At 35.5% G+C, this 21789-nt stretch overlaps 1 protein-coding gene across 1 annotated transcript in view; it reads left to right on the forward strand.

Moving 5' to 3' along the window:
* The window catches only part of LOC306883893 (inactive heparanase-2-like), a gene marked incomplete at both ends in the record, with an annotated part of 71576 nt that overhangs the window by 48021 nt on the left and 1766 nt on the right, over positions 1–21789 (forward strand). The window contains 4 exons of the mRNA XM_079439397.1: positions 1778–1884; positions 2574–2688; positions 8064–8209; positions 14307–14453. Coding sequence (XP_079295523.1) covers positions 1778–1884; positions 2574–2688; positions 8064–8209; positions 14307–14453 — 515 coding nt within the window. The remainder of the gene's footprint in view (positions 1–1777; positions 1885–2573; positions 2689–8063; positions 8210–14306; positions 14454–21789) is intronic.

Genomic DNA, 21789 nt, shown 5'->3' on the forward strand with positions numbered 1-21789 from the left:
CACCCAGCCTAGATATCTTTTGTTTTTAAATGTGTTGGTCCGAGATGTGCTGATACGTGTTAAGGTTGTTGTTGTGAGAGAGTATAAGTCCCTCCAGTGCTCATTAACTGTGTTTATCTCAAGGGCCCCGGGTTTGTCCTCAGCTGCACCATCCAAACAAGCTGTCGCCGGTCTGATAGGTGGCCTACCGTTAAGGGAGCGTGGGTCAGGGCACAGTAAAGGAGGAAAGCGTTTGATTGGGTTTACAATTTACAAGTTCCCCCCTCAGCCTCATGATGTCTCAGTTGCTCTGGGAACAGTCCCCTTTCGGTCTAATAAGCAGTACCAGGTTTCACAACATTTAAGACTTCCCTCAGGAGGCCCAATCTATAAATACACAGCTCTCCTGTTTTATGTATCTCAAACTCACACATCTGGTCCAGTGTTCCCCTAAAAGTGAAAGAGGGGCAAAACTGGCCTTCCTCGCAAATATCAAACAAAAGACGCCAAAGTTTGGTTCACTCCCAAACCGAGTGGGATGGTGATTAGAGCCATTACATGCGTGATGTCAGACGAACAAGTGCTTATTCCACTTCTTAACTTCAGATCCAAAGGTCATAACATAAAATCAGTCATGAATTCACATTTTTTTTCTGGAGTGGATCTGCAGGTGTTCTTCGATGGTTTGGCAACACATGTACCCTTTTGCTGTCTGTCAGATTTATTTTGAGAGGTGATTTATGCTTGAGCGTTGATTCTCTGGCTGTCAATCACTGCAGCAGGTCCTGAGGTTCATAGTGTGTCTGAATCAGAAGTAGAGAGTATGAGAGGCTTTCTTTGGCTTATTATGGAATATGCCTAATACCAGACATGTGTTCTATTATAACCAGACTCTGACACTGCAGCTGGACGGCAGTCGGTGTGTATTGTGCTGCAGAGTTGGGATCTCATCTCAAATCATGTCCGTGGACAGTCATGGACAGTCTGATTTATATTGAGCACAAAAACAGGAGTCAGGATGCAGATTTTCATCAGTCAGCTGCATGGGGGAAAAGTTGCGTACCTGGCTTTTAAAAGATAACCAACATTTGTTATTCATTTTCGATAGATAGAACATATAATCTTATTATTAAATGTTTTTATTTGTTCATTATTTTTAGCTACACTACTATTCAATAAGTATTTTTGAAAGAAGACTTTTATTTGACCAAGGCTGCATTTATTTGATCAGAAATACAATAAAAACAGTCATGCTGTGAATCTATATTTTAAAATAGTATTAATTCCTTTAAAGGCAAAGCAGTCATTACTCCAGTGTTCAGTGTCACATGATACTTCAGAAATCATGCTAATATGCTGATTTGCTGCTCAAGAAACGTTACTTATTATTATCAATGTTGAAAGCAGTTGTACTGCTTAATATTTTTATGTAATCCATGATAGTTTTTTTTTTTATATTCTTTGATCAATCGAAAGTTAAAAAAGAACAGCATTTATTTGAAATAGAAGTCTTTAGAAGCATAATAAATGTCTTTACTGTCACTTTTGACCAATTGAATGCATCCTTGATGAAGAAAAGTATTAATTTCTTTCACAAAATCTTTTGAACAGTAGGCTACTGTATTTTGGATTTCACATTTACCAGCCTAAAATGACCTTGGTGACTATAAAGTCAGTCATTTTAAGTGGACCAGACTAGTCAAAAGAAGAAAAAATTCTGCCCAACTCTCCATCACTCAGTTATGAGTTATTGATGATATGTCTCATCTGATAAAGCTTTGTCTTTGTTATCTTTCAGATTGTTCAGACTCATGCTCCAGAGAAGCATGTGTGGTTGGGTGGAGTTGGTCCGGCTTGGGCAGGGGGCACCAATAATTTATCCGACACATTTGCTGCTGGTTTTCTGTAAGTAAAGTAGTATTTAGGGACAGCAGTCAACTTTTTTGATGATCTCCATATAAAAATATCATTACTTGTATTACATACAGGATTTCAACAAATTATGATTGAGCTAACCTAAATGTTTATGTCTAAAAAACAAAAAGATGCATGATCTGTAACAGTCTGTAAAGCATTAATCTCTCAGTTTTAAGCTGTTTTTAGAAAAATACTTGCAATATAACAATATAACAGTGAATGTTAAGTTGTGACACAGTGAAAAACACATCTCAACTGCATTGATGAGTACACTTATCCAGGCCACGTGAAACCCAGTCCAACTCATGTTAATAATATTTTTATGGCCTTTGAGCAATTTAATACAAAGTGCTCATTTGCACTTCGGGCTTCCCGAGTTTGAGTCCCAATCCCATCCCTTTACCGATTCCCTCCTCTCTCTCCTGCTTAATTTCCAAATGCAAAAAAAAAAATCTAAAAAAAAAACACAAAAAATGCTTATTTGCCTTGTACAACCTGCACTGTACATTTGTTTCCCACTGCTGTTTTTCAAATATGTTTTTTCCGATAGAAATGGCTTTTTAAATACTGAAAGGTGACATAACTGATTAAAGTTGTCTTTGGAAAAATGCAAAAACCTGAATAATCTTTCAATTCTTTTGCATTCCTAATGATCTAAATGTTTTTGCTGGCTTCAGGTGGCTCAACACTCTCGGTATCGCCGCAGCTCATGGGATTGATGTTGTACTCCGACATTCTTTTTTTGATTATGGATACAACCGCCTCGTCGACCAGCACTTCAACCCTTTACCTGTAAGTTTAAGCACATAAACGGAACCCAAATCAAAAGCAGTCAGGGCTGTTTAACACTCAGACATTACCTGCAGGCAGATTCGAGTCATATACCACACACGCTAAAGGTTACTCAAATTAACACCATACGCAGTGATCTGTGTGGTATGCTCATTACCGTATTGTAAAACCGCCTGAAACGAATCGGTAAAAATGACCCGGGTGTCGTTTTTTCCATCATGAAGTGTATGAAAATAGTCTTAGACAGAGTCGGTCTTTAGCATGTGGCTCAGTCACCTTACGGCTTTTCCCGTGGGACCTATTAGCCAAGATGAAAGGTGTTTAGTGATGTTGAATACTGGGCAGCTGAGGCGAACTGCACTGAAATTCAAGCCTGAGACAGTGTCACCTGTCTCCATCCCCTCTACATGTGTGCCCCACTGTGTGGAACAGCCAGATGCTGACAGCACTGCAACCTGAGCCGAGGACAATCCACAGGTATCCCCGCCCTCAAGACCGCTGCCAACTTCATCCTGAATTATGTAGACCTCACTCTTTCACAGTGTCTGCAGGTCAGCCCCCTAGAGACAGGACGGACAGAAGACTTCAATTAAATTTCAATTTGATTAGCGAACCATATAAAAGACCATGACTAAAAGAAACTTAACCCTTATGTTCTGTGGATCTTTTTCATCGCTCGGGAAACATGATTAAACTATATTTCAGTTTGGCAATGTTAGATGTGCAAAATATTTTAGGCGTGTCCAGATATAAAACATGAATAAATGTGCTCAATTTTCATATACTAACATTACATTTTCTTATTGGTTTACAAACTCTTTATAAAGCACTTCTGCCAGCTGTTTTAAATTTCATTTCATTTTTAACAATTATTTTAAATTATTTAAATATTTTACTATAAAACTTTATGAATTGTATCAATTCTGGTAAAGTGGTGTGTGTATATGTTTTATGTATTTTATATTTATTTGTATATACGTATTAAGAATTAGTTTTTATATAAATTTCAAAGTATAATTTTCAATTTTTTTCCTGCCAACATTAGCATGTTTTTGCTGCCGCATTTGCAGTTAAAAGTATGAAATATTGTATTAAATATAATATATTAAATAAATAAATATATATAAAAAAATAAATAAATAAATAAATATATATATATATATATATATATATATATATATATATACATATACATATATATATATAAATTACATTTATGTTAGACATGCAATAAATACATTTATGTAAGACATGCTTTTTATTAATATTTATCTCTTTTTCATTGTTATAAATCTTGCATGTTTTTGTTTGTCTTTGGAACATATTAAAAGAATTTAGGAGAAAATAAAGATTAATTTTAAAATTGCTATATTATTTTCTTCTCTGGGACCCAAAACATAAATAATGTATAATCCGTCTCAACAGCACATAAAATGGAAATTTGACACTAATGGGAATTGGTGAAATTTGTGACTACAAATGAAATATAAATAAAGAACTTTTTTTTTTTGCCAGAATCCTTCTTTGAAATGATTTTCCTATAGATGAAAATAAACCGCTACTTCCCCTCTTAACACTGAAGCAGACCCAATGATTTTAACTTCACCTGCAGCTTACCTTCTGGTTCCTACACGCAATCCTCACGGACTCCAGATGCTGATAGATACATTATCTGCTCGTGGCCCTCTATTCTTTTACAGCCCACCAGCAGTGGAGAGCCAGACCTGTCGACCCGCTCAGGATAACATATGTTCCTATGCAAGTAATAAAACCAAAGGAAGACATAAAGAGGAAAAATACAGCAATGGTAGAAATTCTTGATTATGCAACACTTCACCGAAGGCTAGTCTGGATTTCTCAGAATCTCAACAGGATCACTGTTCTTCAGGGACAAGCCAGAATGAGCATCTTTCCATAAAAAGCACTTTGAGCTGCGCTTTTGTCAAGCCCTCCTCACAACTTTCGAAACGGTCAGCACCCCCCGCCCCCACCCCCCCGCTTCTCGTTCAACATCTCTAGTTATTCCAAGGACCAATCGCCCCCTGCTGGGATCGCAATGCTTTAAACATAGCTGGATATCTGTGGGAACTGCCAGAAGCCCCACTGTGAGAATTCTCAACAGCCGCAACCTGTCGGCCTGCGTGGAAAATTTACGGTCCAACCTTTTCTCTTTAAACCCTTACTGAGTCATGTCTCAGTTTCTTTCCCTTCACACCTCAGCAGATGATCTCATCCCCTCTTCTGGCTTTGTTTCTTTTTTAAACCCCTTGTCTCTTGCTGTTTCTTGTGTTTTCACCCAGTCTTTTTGATTGGATTCTAATCAGAACCAGGATATTTCACAAGTGCATGCACTAATAATGTATTCTGTCAATAATTCCCATATACATCCACCCCTTTAGACTATTAAGGTGATATGTGTAAAGTTATAATAGTTTCTAAATCAAAGTTCCAGTCTTTTGTCTAGTAATTATTGTATTTTATGTAACAGTAGACTTCTTGAATAAGCTGCACAATAATAGCAATTAATATTATTTTATTTTATATTGTCTTTGTTTTTAATCTGACAGATGAAAGAAATAGCACACCTCTCTTCAATGCTTTGCACAATTATTTATTTATATACTTATTTATTCATAGTTTTTCATCTGCTATAGGTGAAGTTAATAGTGCACCTCTCTTCAATAATGTGCACAATATTATTGTTAATATTGCTTTTATTGTATTTTATGTTTTTTAATTACTTTTGTGTAATAGTAGACTTTTTAAATAATCTGCACAATAATATTGCTTATCAATATTTATCTTTTATTTGGTTTTATTTTTATTCTACCAGATGAAAGAAATAGCACACCTCTCTTCAATACTCTGCACAATTATTTATTTATATATTTATTTATTTATTCAGAGTTTTTCATCTGCTGGGTGAAAGAAAGTACATCGCTCCTTAATAATCTGCACAAAACAATTTTTATTAATATTAAAAAAACATCAAAAATAATTTATTTTTTTTTCTCTGCTGGGTGAAAGCAATAACACACTTCTCATCATTAATCTATATATTAATTGAATTCATTTATTATGGTTTTTCATTGGCTAGGTGAAGTTAATAATGCACCTCTCTTTAATAATCTGCACAATATAATATTTATTAATATTAAAAACATCAGAATCATTTAATTGTAATTTTTATTTTTATTTTCTGCTGTGTGATAGCAATAGCACACTTCTCTTCAATAATGTTGGTGGGCTTGATCTGGGGCCATGGCAAACTCCAGCATCCTGGCAGAATGTTTTACACTGGCAAAAACTACTCACATTTTCTTTAGAAAATCTACCCGTCCAGTCATTTTTGCAATTCCATTTAGTGTCAGTGGTTAGTGGTGTGAAAATTACACGCTTCACTTTTAAATATTATTAAAATCTAGCTTCTTATTGCTCCCAGTTGTTTATTATGTGGTTAGAATTGCTTCATTTTTGTTGCACACTCTCACGTTAAGTTAATATGTGTCTGTCTGGCATTACAGGACATGGCATTTGCTTATATCCTGTTGGTATTACAGACAAGTAAGTTGGTCATATCCTTTAATCTCTTAGGTCTTTAGTGGTTTGACTTTAATTTATTCATTATTAAAGTGGTTTCTATGTTATTCAGTCATTATAGCCTCTGCAATTACTCAGTTTTAAGAAATGCTTTCTAAGCAAAATTATCTGCCAACACAGGGTTTTGACCTCTGAGAAAGTACAATAAGGGAAGATAGTTGAAGTGAGCACTTCTGAGCTTTATTGTCATTTTTGTGTTTGCTGTAAGGCCTGTAGTGCACCTGCATTTGCATAACATTTTGATAGGCTAAAAAATGCATAAACCTTTCCATACAGATCCGTGTACACCAGTTTGAAACCCTTGAATCTAGACTCTGGTCTCTGGTTCTAGATTGTGCTCAAGCAGTTTTTTTTTAACACAGCCCTAAGATGTTGACATTTGCATTTGAAATTGCCTTTTAAACTAAATTTGTTATGATTTTACAGTTAATTCAGAAGTTTCTCTGCATCATATCACATTGCAATACCTGAGATTTATATTTTTACATTTTTAAAACAATGTTTTTTTTGTAAAATTGCAGTTGAAAGAGACCCACCCATTCCCGAAAATCTTTTTCCCAGTGCCTATAGCAGATGCTGCACAATGTACACTGCCGGAGCAAATTAAGTTAAAGTTTCCCTGAAAAAGAAGCCTTTAAATGCTGCCATATGCAGGATTGCATGGGAACTTCCTGATGCACACATGCTGCTTTGAACCAGTTCAATTAGGTGTTGAATTTAGGAACTGATGAGAGGTATTAGGAGAGACCTAGTGCAGTCATGCATGTGAAATTCAGGTAGCCATCACTCTTTTCCATGCAATAAAAATGTATGTAATCATAGGAAACTGTTCTCTGGTTACACTATAGCTTATAGTTAATGTACAATGTGCAATGAATGTGATGGGATTTTGGTTTTACTGGATCATAGTAGATTAAATGTGCTGATAGTATGACTTTTGGACCAGAACATGTAGCAGGATGTAGCACACACACACACACACACACATTTGTGTGTTAGGCTTGGGTAACACATTTAATTCCTTTAATAAAATCAAAGAGTACAAGTTGAAAATTCATGCCAGATTTAAAGCAGGTGTTCTAGGAACCAAATTTTTCAAAGGTACATTTTGCAAATACGTCTTTATCAGTTTTGTTTGTCCTGTAAGAGAATGACTGGAAATTTGCTTTGTTCCCCCTGATGGCAGAAAGCAAGAAATACATTATGTATCATTCAATTCTATTAACCATTTCATTTATTATGGTCACGAGGAGATTTTAACAGGAAAAGCTTCCAAAGGAAGACTATGCTTTATATCTCTCCTTTTGAGCATCCAAGAAAATGTCTTTCTCAATAAAAGAGTGAAGCACATGTGCATTTTTTTCTATCTCTAAAAAAAAAAAAAAAAAAAAGAAGAGTCGTTCTTACTAAAGTGAAGGCAGATATGAGAAACTTATGTTACGCCTACATTTTTTTTTCTTACACTTTTTTTAAAATTCAGCTTTCTACAGCTTTCTCTTTAACAATTCTAAAATTAAAACTCATTTGAAACATGGAAGGATGCTGGAATTCATTGGATTTGTGCTGGCAGAGAAATGCCACATCTGTCCAGTGTATTTAAACCGGAATCATCTTGCATGAATCATGTTTCTTGTGCCGAGGTGCACCACGCTAACACGATTCTATGGCAGAATCGCTTGACCTAACACACGTGTTGACATGGAAAAGCTCCAGTAAAAATGGCTCAGTGATGCTTTTTTGTTTTGTAACATGTGTTTTGTGTGTTGGCATTGTAGGATTACTGGTTATCTCTGCTCTTTAAACGTCTGGTGGGCCCGAGGGTGCTTGCGGTGCACGTCGCAGGTCTCCAGAGGAAACCACGCCCTGGACGGGTGATCCGGGACAAACTCCGCATCTATGCGCACTGCACCAGCTTTCACAAGTAGGTTCTCATTAGACTGTCTGATGTAAGATCTATTCATTCAAGTATATCAATTCTATTCCAAAACCTAGTAAGCTGCCTTGATATCTTTAAAAAAATTACTTTTAAGACTGTCAAAATTAACTGATTTTATGAGATTGATTGCCGGTGTTTTATTAATTAATTAATTTACTTAGTATTGCTCATTTTAGCAATTATCTTGGCTTAATATATTTGTAAATGATGGCATGAATGAGAGTACCAATTTGTGTTTTGCATTTAAGGTGTAGATGTGAAAACATATTGTTACATACATATCTATTGTTAGGCGAAATATGCATCCTGTGTACAATTTTGAACTGTATAGACTTGGCACGATTACATGCTGAAATGGATTTTGCATATTTCCAAATACTTCCTCATTCATCTTCACTTATAGAGACATTAAGTTCTCTCTCCCTAGCAAGTCTAGTATTCAGAACTACAGTTTTCTCAAATGTAGTATTGAGTCTATAACTCACTCACTGACTTTTCTATAGGAGACAGACTTCTGTTCTAACATAATGAGGCATCTTAAATTTAGTTTCTAATCTGTAAAAAATGAAAAAAGTCCTACTTTGACAATTGAAACTGCTGTATCAACCCCTTAAAAGACATCAAACCTGCTTTATCAAACAAATCCATAAACTGACTGATACTTCACCCAAAAATTAAACCTTGCATCATATCTCTCTGGTGGGATGTCCGGATCGCTCACAACTGGAGTGAGAGCAGAGATTCATTAAATTTCTCAAAAAAAAAAATAAGACCACTCAGTGCGTTCAAATGCTTTCTTTGCATCAAGAGAAAGCACTAACCCCTCAATCTCACGCTGTTTAAAAGTTTGTATAAAATTAAGGAGTCTTATTATTGTTGCAAGACGAGCAGCGTCTTATAAAACCTACTTGGTCATCCTTGATAACATCAGTTATTTACCTTCTCCAGACAAGAAGCCAGGATTTTAGCTAGCAATTTCCTGTCAGTATTTAATAAAGATACAGGTGTATATGAAGAGTAGACTTTGGGAGGTTTACCTTTTCTAATATAAAAGAAATATGAGCTTCTCTCAGAGATTCAGGAAGCCGCCCAATGTTAAATGAGTGATTAAACACACTGAGCATGTAAGTAATAAAGCGTGCCATTCTTTAGAAAATTCACAGCCAATCACATCTGGGCCTGGCACATTTCCATTCTGCTTCTTTAAAATTGCCTCCAGCAATTCTTCCTTAGAGATAGGATCTCTGCTTTTAAAAGGATCAGAAGTAGGCTTATTTATAACCTCCCTGTTTTAATTTTAAATCCTCCTGTTTATCTAAATGTGTTTCTTGTAATAGAGCTATACCAATCTTCTCTTTTCTGATTTAAGACTAAACATTTTTCCTTTTTATAAGATTATAAAATCCTTGGACATTCCAAGTTCAAATACCATTGCCGTAGGCCTCACTTTAAAAACATCTGTATCTCGACATCTTTGAACGGTACAGATAGTGACCTAAAAGAGAAATATGCCGATCTGAGCAAAAACATTTTTCCAGAACTATAGTATACATAGAACACAAATAACAAAAAATAAGAAACATGGGAACCACCCTTTCAACCATGGCTGGGTAGAGTAACGCATTATCCATTTGTTGTTCTCAAAGACAAATTTGAACCTTATTGTTAAACCTCTTCTCTTCTCTTCTCTTCTCTTCTCTTCTCTTCTCTTCTCTTCTCTTCTCTTCTCTTCTCTTCTCTTCTCTTCTCTTCTGAACTACAGGAGCTGAATAATCTTTGTAAAATGAAATTCTTGGAGTGTCTGTGTCATGCGAAGATGTTTGTTTAAGGCTGGAATACACTACACGATTTTTACCCTGATTTTCCTCTGAATTACAGTTTGGATAAGTCGACAGAGAGTTGCCAAAAGTTAGAGCTAGTCTGCAGACTAGTTGACAGATTTCATAGAAAAACACGTAGTGTATGATGGTAACAGACTGCATTTGCATAACAAATTTAATAACAACCACTGCAAGTGGTTTCAGTCATTTCGATTATGTACAGTGTTTCGATTTTTCATTTATTCCTGTGATGCAAAGTTGAATTTTCAACATCATTACTGCAGTCTTCAGTGCCATAGGACCATTCAGAAATCATTCTAATATGCTGATCTGCTGCTTCAGAAACATTATTATTATTTGTGTTCAAAACTGTTGTGCTGTGTATTTTTTGCCTCCCAACGTTTTAAACTATATGGCCCAGACTACATTTAATACGGCTTCACTTCAAATAGAGATAAACATGGTTTGTTCCGACCGCAGTGTTTTAAGTGGTGGAATAATGGGTGCAGAGAGCATGAAACCACTGTAATTTAATTTTGTACAATCAACAATTTTGGTGCTGTGTTGGGTTGCCACTTGATTGCCCAATGTGAAAATTGGCTCCAGAACCAATGTCTTAGAAGTCAGTGACATGCTGTTGTTGACATGGTGTCGGGAACATGCTTATGATGCCTTAAAATGCTGTCTAGGTAGGCTGCTTGTTAGATTATAGAACAGAATCTCAGTGTATATCGTAAATACAGCATCATAACAAGATTGTATGTGTGTAAATTGGCTTTTTTTTTAACCTGTAGCATTATCTCCACACAGATTCCTGTCATCTGAGTACATAGCTTTATTGGAGTATTTTAAGGATTACCTGCTCATTCTCAAACACATAAATTGCAGAGTCCAGACAGCCACTCTTTCAGAGTAAGAGCCCATAAAATTTAACAAGTATCAATTTTCAAGTGTGCAGAGTCTCTTTCTACAGTGTGAGAAGCGCTGAAAGACACCAGAGGCTCAGGCAGGTGAGGGGAGAAGAGCTGCGGGACAATAGGAAGGTCTGTACCTAGGCCAGATAAAAAGTGCCATCGTTCCCTTTGATGATTATCTATTACCCCAGAATGATGTGAGCGGGACCTGCCAGCTTTTCAGCAGCAGTGTAGGTTTACGGTCTACAGATCCCTGTGTCTCAGCTCAGTTACAGCTCTGTGTCTGTGCTGCTACAGGCCCCTGGCTTCAGGATCCCTGCAGGACAGCAGACATGTAAAGAAAACAGCGTTGGGAAAGCTGCTTTGAAATGTGCTACTCATAAAGTACAGTCAACAAAAACATGAAAGCTTTTTAATGGTAGTGTATCTTTTTAAATGCTCTACCATTTAAATGTTTGGGGTCAGAAAGATGTTTTCAATGTTTTTCGAAAGAATTTATTTGGGGGGGGGAACAACATTAAAACAGTATTGTGAAATATTATTGCAATTTAAATGAACAAATTTGATTTATATACAAGATTTATTATATTTTAAAGTGTAATTGATAAACATTTATGAAATATTTTTTTATTATCAATGTTGAAAACAGTTGTGTTACTTGTAGGATCATTTAATGAATACAAAGAACAGCATTTATTTGAATTATTAGAAATGTTTTGTAGCATAAAAATGTCTTTATTGTCACTTTTCATTCATTTAATGCAATCTCGCTGATCCCAAACTTTTGAAGGTTGGTAGTGTAGTCAACACAGATATCATCTTTTTATTTATAATGAGAGCAGTATTTATCTGACAATAACTGTGAGGATCTAAATTTAGATGACAACATTAAACTGAAGAGAGAAATTTGTTAAACAAGTAATACAACTAAAAATGTCATAATTTGTATTGAGTCAAAAGCTTGCAGCATTTACATATTTTGTTAAATAAAAGACAATATAAGAAGCATGAAAATTAATTATTAAATCGATAGAATGAATCATTTACTCACTGAAATGAATCACTGAATCCCTAAAATGAATTGTTGAATCGCTAAAATGAATCGGACTATCAAAAGATACTTAAGCTAGAGACATTTTAAGATTATTGCTTCTTTTTGCTTGCCAGTGAGTGACTTTGTAATAGGAGGTATTGCTACTTTTACTAGTCGTCGTCGTCGTCGTGACGTATTGTCAAGTATGGTGACCCATACTCGAAATTGGTGCTCTGCGTTTAACCCATCCAAGTGCACACACACAGCAGTGAGTAGTGAACAAATGCACACACACACACACACCGTGAACACACACCCGGAGCAGTGGGCAGCCATGCTGCAGCGCCCGGGGAGCAATTGGGGGTTCAGTGCCTTGCTCAAGGGCACCTCAGTCGTGGTATTGAGGGTGGAGAGAGCGCTGTACATTCACTCCCCCCACCTACAATCCCTGCCAGCCGGGGACTCGAACCCGCAACCTTTCGATTACGAGTCCGACTCTCTAACCATTAGGCCACGACTTCCCCTACTAAGTCCCTAACACTGCAGTTTAGGAATAGGTTTGAATAAAATTGTACTTGTATGTTCTTCTTTTAACATCTTAATTTTTAGTTGAGAGGTTTTCAGGCTTTTAGGTCTGCAACCATGAGATACAGTATTTAAAAGCAGACTGACGTTATCCAGTTACTATTTCTGATACATACAGATGACAGAGTTTTGGGCCACGTTCAAAATCTCATCACGTTGTGTCTTATCCATTAAACCGAAACCACCGCAAACCCAACAAGTAATCTCTTTAAATGCCATGAAACCCAAAACAGCTGGTCTGCAGCTAAACGCATTGCTGTTGCTTTTGCCTGTCTAGTGGCAAGGTGACGTTGACTGTTTTTATTGATGATAGACAGGCGATTTTATTTAAATGAAAATGTATTTTATTAAAATGGCACTGTTAAATGTCAACAATCATATTATCTAAGAATTTTCTCTGTGTCAGTGGAAAAGCAAACAATGTTCCAAAGACGGGTTTTTTGCAAGACATTCGGGTCGCATTCGCTCCAGCCTCTTTCAAGTTTTTCGTTCTATTAGTGGTTAAAATAGCCGGTCAGACAAGTCATGGATATGCTTTCAGTATCTTCACTAATCCATCACAACACCCTTATACAAAACAGGCCTCTTTTTTGGTGCTTTGAGTGGTTTCTCCTCTCCACATTTCCCCAGGACCATTCGCTGACATCAAACAAAGGATTCCATGTTTACGTTCCCCATGCGAATGCTGGAGAGGCACATTGTTTCAAAGTCTTGGACAATGTTTATCATTTTTCGATCTGTTCGTCTGATCTAATGCGCCCTTCTGGAAAATATCTACCCAAGTTACCAAAGTCTATTAAAACTGAGACACCGCACATGTATCACATGACATGAGAGATGTTTTCATTACACAGTCTCGGGTTTGTCTCGTTCTTGATTTTTTTTTTTTTCCTCTATTCAGTGTGCGCCAAGGTGTAAAGATGCACATGGCCCGGGTTGTTCGCGATTGGTGAGATTACTAACAGGCTTGCCTGACGAAAGCCAAGCTCTGACCGGTACAGTCGGGCCTTTAGCACATGTGGTATTCGTGTACTGCAGCTATGTTTTCCTTGCCTTTACCTTAGAATCCTTATTGAATTTTATCATGTTTGCCTAATCGTGTTGCCAGATACTTATCTCCAGTTAATATTCCCTAAAGCTAGCTCTTCAGCGGTATTACCCTGAAAACAAGGAGCAGTGTGCTGGAGTCGCTGTAACGTAAGCACGATCGTCCAACACATATAAAGCTTTTGTTACCCCAGTGAATTTGGGGAGCTAATGCTTTTACAGTTGTTATGTGAAAACAATCAGCTCTTTTACATGACGTAGTCCTGGGGCCTCCTTTGCTTATATACAGTACATAATAATGTGGTATTTATTGTGTACTGAAATTGAATCACATCAGGGTTTGGACACTTATAAAATATAACACATTGTCTCTAGTAAAAGGAATTCTGGGAACAGACTCAATGTTTCTGTCAGCTGTAAAGTCGTCAAAGTAGTTTTTGAAATAATCTGTTGTGTTCACCCAGGCTGCATTCAAAATATAATAAAAACAGTAATAAGGTGACATATTATTAATATTTAAAGTAACTGTTTATAGTTTGTGTCTATTTTAGGATGTCATTTATTCCTGTGATGACAAAGCTGAATTACTCCAGTCTACAGCGTCGCATGATCCTGTAGAAATCAAACGTTGCCGTATTGTAAATTTTAATGTGTTTTTTTTTTTTTTTTACTCTTTCCTGCAGTCACGATTATGTCAGAGGGTCCATAACCATCTACATCATCAACCTGCATCGGTCACGGAAAAAAATCAAGCTGGCCGGGACTTTACGAAATAAAACTGTTCACCAATACCTGTTACAGCCCTTCGGAACAGATGGACTTCACTCCACGTAAGTCAATTATCATCCATGACAGCGATTTACTGACAAAAGGAATTTAACATAATATATTGACTATACTCTATGTAAACTATATATATATATATATATATATATATATATATATATATATATATATATATATATATATATATATTTAATTTTTAGGAGAACTGACAAATTAATTTTGATTTTGTTAAATTATATTACTCTTCAAAAAGGTTTCATGCTGCATTTATTTATATTATTATATTAAAATAAATATAATAAATTAAAAATAAAATAAAGTTCAATTTTATAGTATAGTTAGTATATTTTAGTACCAGTGAGTGAAATGAGTTGCATTTTAAGTTATATATTATATTATATATTATATTATATTATATTATATTTAGTGCTAAGCAATGATTAAACGCATCCAAAATAACATTTTGGTTTATATAATATATGTGTATGTACTGTGTATATTTATTATGTATATATAAAGTATATACACATACAGTATATATTTTGAAAATATTTGCATGTGTTTACACATATATATTTATATTCATATAATTTATATTATATATGCATGTGTGTGTATTTATATATACATAATAAATATACACAGTACTCACGCATATATTATGTACACAAAAACTTATTCTGAATGCGATTAATCATTGCCCAGCACTAATTATATTATATTATATTATATTATATTATATTATATTATATTATATTATATTATATTATATTATATTATATTATATGTAGTAGGAATGTAATATGTTAAGAATTATATCAAATATGGTATTACTATATTATATTATTGTACTATACAAAATTGTGTTATATTAAATTAAATTAACTTATTATTAGTTACCTCAGCTGTTTTAGGAATGTGGTATATGCTTCTGTTCTCGGTTTACTATAATAATCAACGTGGAGTGTTGTTGCTTTACTAAACATATTAACTCAGACGGAACAGATAAATCTGGTGCTCTATAACTGTCTACACACACACAGCTGTGCTAACTGTTTTCTAACCAAATATTCAACTCTTCCACAAATGAGGATCCTGTTTCGCCAATGCTAACCTAATCATGGAAAGGGCAAAAGAGAGACCTGGGTCATAAAAATGTGGTCTTTTCATCCTCTCAAACTCTTAAATGGGATTTGAGGATTATCTTGTTGGCACTCGCTTGCTTGATAAACCCAAAGGACAGCTGAAACAAACACATCTACATCCTCAACATCTATCTTGACCCTTGTAGAAGTTTTCTTTTGAATTCCTCTGGTTGAAGCTCTTTTGAATGTGTTTTCAGTTATTGTGTTTGATGTTTTCTGTCACGTAAATGCTTCATATGGTGCCAAGTAGATTCTCAGCTTAAAATACAACATTTCGTTGGTCTTGACAGGTTATTTCTAACGACTTGTTCAATCAACAAGACATTAGTCATGAATGAGAAACTTCACAAATGTGATTACTTAAGAACCTTACTCGCTGATCACAAACACCCCATTTCGCTCTGATATGATTCACAGATTGTCTATATTTTTACTCGGCTGTTAAGAAACACATCGTATTTTTCACTCAAAGCTGACAAAAACACCAGAGAGTGTTCTGTTTTGAGTTTTCCACTAGAAATAATTTGAAGCCAAGAACAAAACATCAAAACGTCCATTAAACATGGACAATCCAATTGAGTTAGCGTAATAACATTGTCTTGGTTTATTGAAGCTCAATTCAAACTGAGTGTACAGTGAAATCCAGCTTCCTTTGGGGCAGATGTTGGCAATAGTTTTGTCAGCAGCTTTCAGCTTGAATTTCAACCAGTTTTTGCTCTCTTTTGTTTTCTTTTGAGGAATTGTGATCCAGAAGGCCACCTCTGTCTGAGCTTAACGTCTATTATTAGGAGTTAAGCGTGATACTTTGAAAACATGATCGTGGTGTCGATCAGTGAAATAGAAACTCTTTGAATAAGTCTACGCTTAAATCCCTACGTCCCGCAACAGGAGGAAAAATTGAATGAAGGATAGAAAGGAATATTCAGAAGAAGCAGAGAGTAATTACCAGTCATATCACAGAGAGCAATCTATCATAGACCCGTATGAAAACAAACCCATACTCATGTGTGTTTTGATAGACCCATTCCCACGGTTAATACTCATAAACCATCCACTTGCCACGTTCGATAATATTTATAGAAATATGACTTCTTTTTGATTTTTGAGCCTGTAAATCTACAGCCATTATTTTCCATCAAATCTGTACATTTTATTCATTTTATTCTCATGAAACGCAGTTATTAGATTAATTAGTCTAGTCTTCCCACCTTATATTGTGCCTGTGCAGTCAGAAATGGTGAAACATGCGGCATATGTTCGTCTTCAGAAATGCCCACAGCTCCATATGGGCTGAATCAGTGTGCTCCAGAGCAAATTCGGTGAGTAACATATACAGGCAGACTATAAAGTTACTCATGACACATTCCAATGCTTAACTCCTCTGTAACGCATATGCAGGGAAATTAACTGCTCATTTTGTGGGGTCACACTTAAACACTCTCAGACAGAGTTGCTCTTTTCAAGGATAAATTTTCCCTACAGTGTTTGGCCGATCTGTCTTTGTCTGTTTTGAATTACATTTCTGTAATTCAAAATGGAAACAAAGAGAGATATTTGAGGTATTCAGAGAGTGGGGTACACTTACCTGTCATTTAACAATTTCTGTGTAAATGTATATATTATGCAACATATATGTATAAAATTATTATTTTTAAATTTTTTTTTTTTTAAGAAATTAATACTATGCGTTATATTGATCAAAAGTAAATGTATATATGTAACATATGTATACAATTATTATTTTTAATTATTATAATTTTTTTTAAAGAAATTAATACTATGAGTTAAATTAAACAAAAGTAGAAATATATAATGTAACATATGTATGAAATTATTATTTTTTATTATTTTTGTTGTTTTTTTAAATAAATTAATATTATGCGTTAAACTGATCAAAAGTAACTGAAGGCTTTCATATTGTTACAAAAAAAATTGTATTTCAAAGGAATTCTGTCACGGGAATAAACTAATTTTAAAATATATTTAAAAAGAGTTAAATTAATACAATATAATGTTATGTATGTATGTGTGTGTGTATATATATATATCAGAGTGGGTTTCGTAGGGGTCGTAACACAATGGACTCTGTATTATGTCTAGAGTCAGACATCAGACAAGCACAGACCAATAAAGAAGTAGTTATAGCTGTCTTCTTTAATGTGGAAAAGGCATATGATATGCTCTGGAAAGAAGGTTTATTGATAAAGCTAAAATCATTAGGAATTGGCGGTAGAACATATAAGTGGATTCTGGACTTTTTATTTGACAGGAAAATACAAGTAAGGGTAGGTAAAGAATATTCCAAAGTATATTCAGCAGAGAATGGAACTCCACAAGGTAGTGTAGTGTGTGTAGTCCACTATTATTCAACATTATGATTAATGATATTTTCACTCAGGTTGAACATAATGTAGAGGTAGTGATGGCGCAGTGGATAAGACACATGCCTTTGGTGTGAGAGACCCGGGTTCGAATCCACTGTGAGACACCAATGTGTCCCTGAGCAAGACACTTAACCCCTAGTTGCTCCAGAGGCGTGCGACCTCTGATATATATAGCAATTGTAAGTCGCTTTGGATAAAAGCGTCAGCTAAATGAATAAATGTAAATGTAAATGTAGGAAAATCTTTGTATGCAGATGACGAGGCTTTGTGGATTAGAGGACGCAATATATCATATGTGAATAAAAAAATACAAGCTGCAATAGTAGAGGTGGAAAAATGGACAAATAAATGGGGATTTAAATTATCTGTGACAAAAACACAAGTCATTTGCTTCTCAAGGCGGCATAAAATCATACCCCTCTCTTTAAAACTTTATGGGCAACCTCTGGAGCAGGTAAAAGCTGTTAGGTTTCTTGGGGTTTGGTTTGATGAAAAACTGACATGGAAAGTTCATCTGGATAAAATTAACGACAAAAGTAAAAAGGTCATCAACATACTTCGTTGTTTATCAGGACGAGAATGTGGAGCAAGTAGATCATCTCTGCAAAAAATATACTGGGCACTCATGAGATCTGTTTTTGATTATGGAAGTATAGCTTACATGTCAGCAGCAGAATCAAACCTCAAGAGATTAGATGTTATGCAAGCTCAGGCTCTGAGAATCTGCAGTGGATCATTTAAAACATCTCCGGTATCATCGATGCAGGTGGAAATGGGAGAAATGCCTTTAAGAATCAGAAGGGGGAAATTAATGATGGCACACTGGGTTAATCTCCAGGGACATAATGAGATGCATCCTGTTAAAAGTGTATTAACAGAATGTTGGGAACATAATGAAACAAATTATACTAGTTTTGGATGGATAGGAAATGCAAAGGCAAGTAATATAGGATTACACCAATTACAGTACAGTAATACAGTTTCAATTTCTTCCATTCCTACTTGGTTATTCCCTTTGCCAAAATATACAGCTGGAATTGAAAGATAATTCGGCACATCTTCCAACATGGTTTATAGTCCAGAATTATTTTAAGGAACATTTTCCAGAATCAGTGTTTTTATTTACAGATGGATCCAAAGATCCTGAATCAGGATTTGCAGGTGCAGCAGTATATATTCCAATGAGAGATTGTTTTATTAAGAAAAGAGTAACCAATCATTTGTCAGTATATTCAACAGAATTATTGGCAATATTACTGGCCCTGCAGTGGATAGAGGAGAAGAAAATAAAGAATACTGTCATTGCATCAGATAGCTACTCATCACTTGAAAGTATACGATCTGGTAGGTCATTAGTTAGGATGGATATTATCAATGAGATATTCTGTAAGATGTATAATATGAAAATTATGGGTATTTCTACATGTTTCATTTGGGTTCCTGCTCATGTTGGAGTGGAAGGAAATGAGAAGGTGGATATTCTGGCTAAACAAACTCTACGAATAAAGCAAGTAGATTTTCAGGTCCCATTAAGTAAAGCAGAAGCTAAAGTACTCATAAGAACATATGCACAATCAGTATGGCAGGTATATTGGGATGATAATGAAACAGGTAGACATTTATACAACATACAAAAACAAGTAGGTGCAGGGAGATGGGAGAGCAGGAATCGAAGAGAAGGAAGTATCATAACTCGGAAGAGAATAGGTCATACTGGACTTATATACTGGACAGTTCACTATATAAAATTGGAAAACACCCAACTGGGGAATGCTACTTCATTATAGGAAATATAACAATGAGAGATGTCACCTTATTCAATCATTGAAGAAAGTAAAACATCATGACTTTACTTTATCAGGTCTATTAAGGGAAACAGCTAGTAAGATGATGATATTATTAAATTTGTGAAAGAAAGTAAATTATATAACAGAATATAGGGTTTTGATTGCTTTTTAGTTTATTTATTATGTTTATTTTCTAGTTTGTTTATTTGTTTTGCTTGGTTTTTATATTGATTTATATTTTGTATACAAGCAAATAGGTTGATCCATACTCCATTCCAGTTGGTGGCGGTAATGCACCAATAAGCTAGGTTGCCAGCCGCCAATAAACACCAAAGAAGAAGAAGAAGAGATCCAAAGAAATTCAGGAACAAATGAGAAAGAAAGTTATAAAGGGTTATAAAGCCCTTTCTAAAGCTTTGGGACTCCAGCGAACCACAGTGAGAGCCATTATCCACAAATGGCGAAAACATGGAACAGTGGTGAACCTCCCCAGGAGTGGCCGGCCGACAAGAGCTTAGCGACGACTCATCCAAGAGGTCACAAAAGACCCCACAACAAAATCTAAAGAACTGCAGGCCTCACTTGCCTCAGTTAAGGTCAGTGTTCATGACTCCACCATAAGAAAGAGACTGGGCAAAACTGGCCTGCATGGCAGAGTTCCAAGACGAAAACCACTGCTGAGCAAAAATAACATAAAGCCTCGTCTCAGTTTTGCCAGAAAACATCTTGATGATCCCCAAGACTTTTGGGAAAATACTCTGTGGACTGACGAGACAAAAGTTGAACTTTTTGGAAGGTGTGTGTCCCATTACATCTGGCGTAAAAGTAACACAGCATTTCAGAAAAAGAACATCATACCAACAGTAAAATATGGTGGTGGTAGTGTGATGGTCTGGGGCTGTTTTGCTGCTTCAGGACCTGGAAGACTTGCTGTGATAAATGGAACCATGAATTCAGCTGTCTACCAAAAAATCGAGAAGGACAATGTCCGGCCATCTGTTCGTGACCTCAAGCTGAAGCGAACTTAGGTTCTGCAGCAGGACAATGATCCAAAATACACCAGCAAACCCACCTCTGAATGGCTGAAGAAAAACAAGATGAAGACTTTGGAGTGGCCTAGTCAAAGTCCTGACCTGAATCCTATTGAGATGCTGTGGCATGACCTTATAAAGGCGGTTCATGCTCGAAAACCCTCCAATGTGGCTGAATTACAACAATTCTGCCGAGATGAGTGGGCCAAAATTCCTCCACAGCGCTGTAACAGACTCATTGCAAGTTATCGCAAACGCTTGATTGCAGTTGTTGCTGCTAAGGGTGGCCCAACCAGTTATTAGGTTTAGGGGGCAAGCACTTTTTCACACAGGGCCATGTGGGTTTGGATTTAGTTTTCCCTTCATAATAAAAAACTTCATTCAAAACTGCATGTTGTGTTTACTTGTGTTATCTTTGATTAATATTTAAATTTGTTTGATCTGAAACATTAAAGTGACAAACATGCAAAAAAAAGAAAAAATCAGGAAGGAGGCAAACACTTTTTCACACCACTGTATATGTATGTATATATATATATATATATATATATATATATATATATATATATATATATATATATATATATATGCGTATATATAAATACAATTTTTATTTGTTTAATGTATAGGTATTAGTTGGGTTTTTTTCCTTTTCAAGACTTTATCAATATTTTTAGTACTTGGTCTGCTGTTCTAAACAGTAATATTTAGAGAAGGAGAACAAGTTTATAAATGCTTAAAAAATTGCGTAAAGTCTTCTAAAAAAAATAAAACAGTGCATACTGTAGGAACAGCTCTTTAAGTCACCTGCTTTTCTTTTTTAGGCCAAGCTGTTTAATGTTGAAGCTGACCTGAACATTACCTTTCAAATCTAAAACACAGCAGTGCTGAGAACTTCAGAGCTGGAACTTCTCAAACCAGAGCTACTGTGTGATCACGGCTGATGATTGTGATCTCTCTGTGCCTTGAAGGGTTTATCTTTTCAGGTCTTTTCATTTCTCAAACACATACCTACATCTGTAGCCAGAGGTCG

Source organism: Barbus barbus (genome assembly GCF_936440315.1).
Source record: "Barbus barbus genome assembly, chromosome: 18".
Taxonomy (NCBI): Eukaryota; Metazoa; Chordata; class Actinopteri; order Cypriniformes; family Cyprinidae; genus Barbus; species Barbus barbus.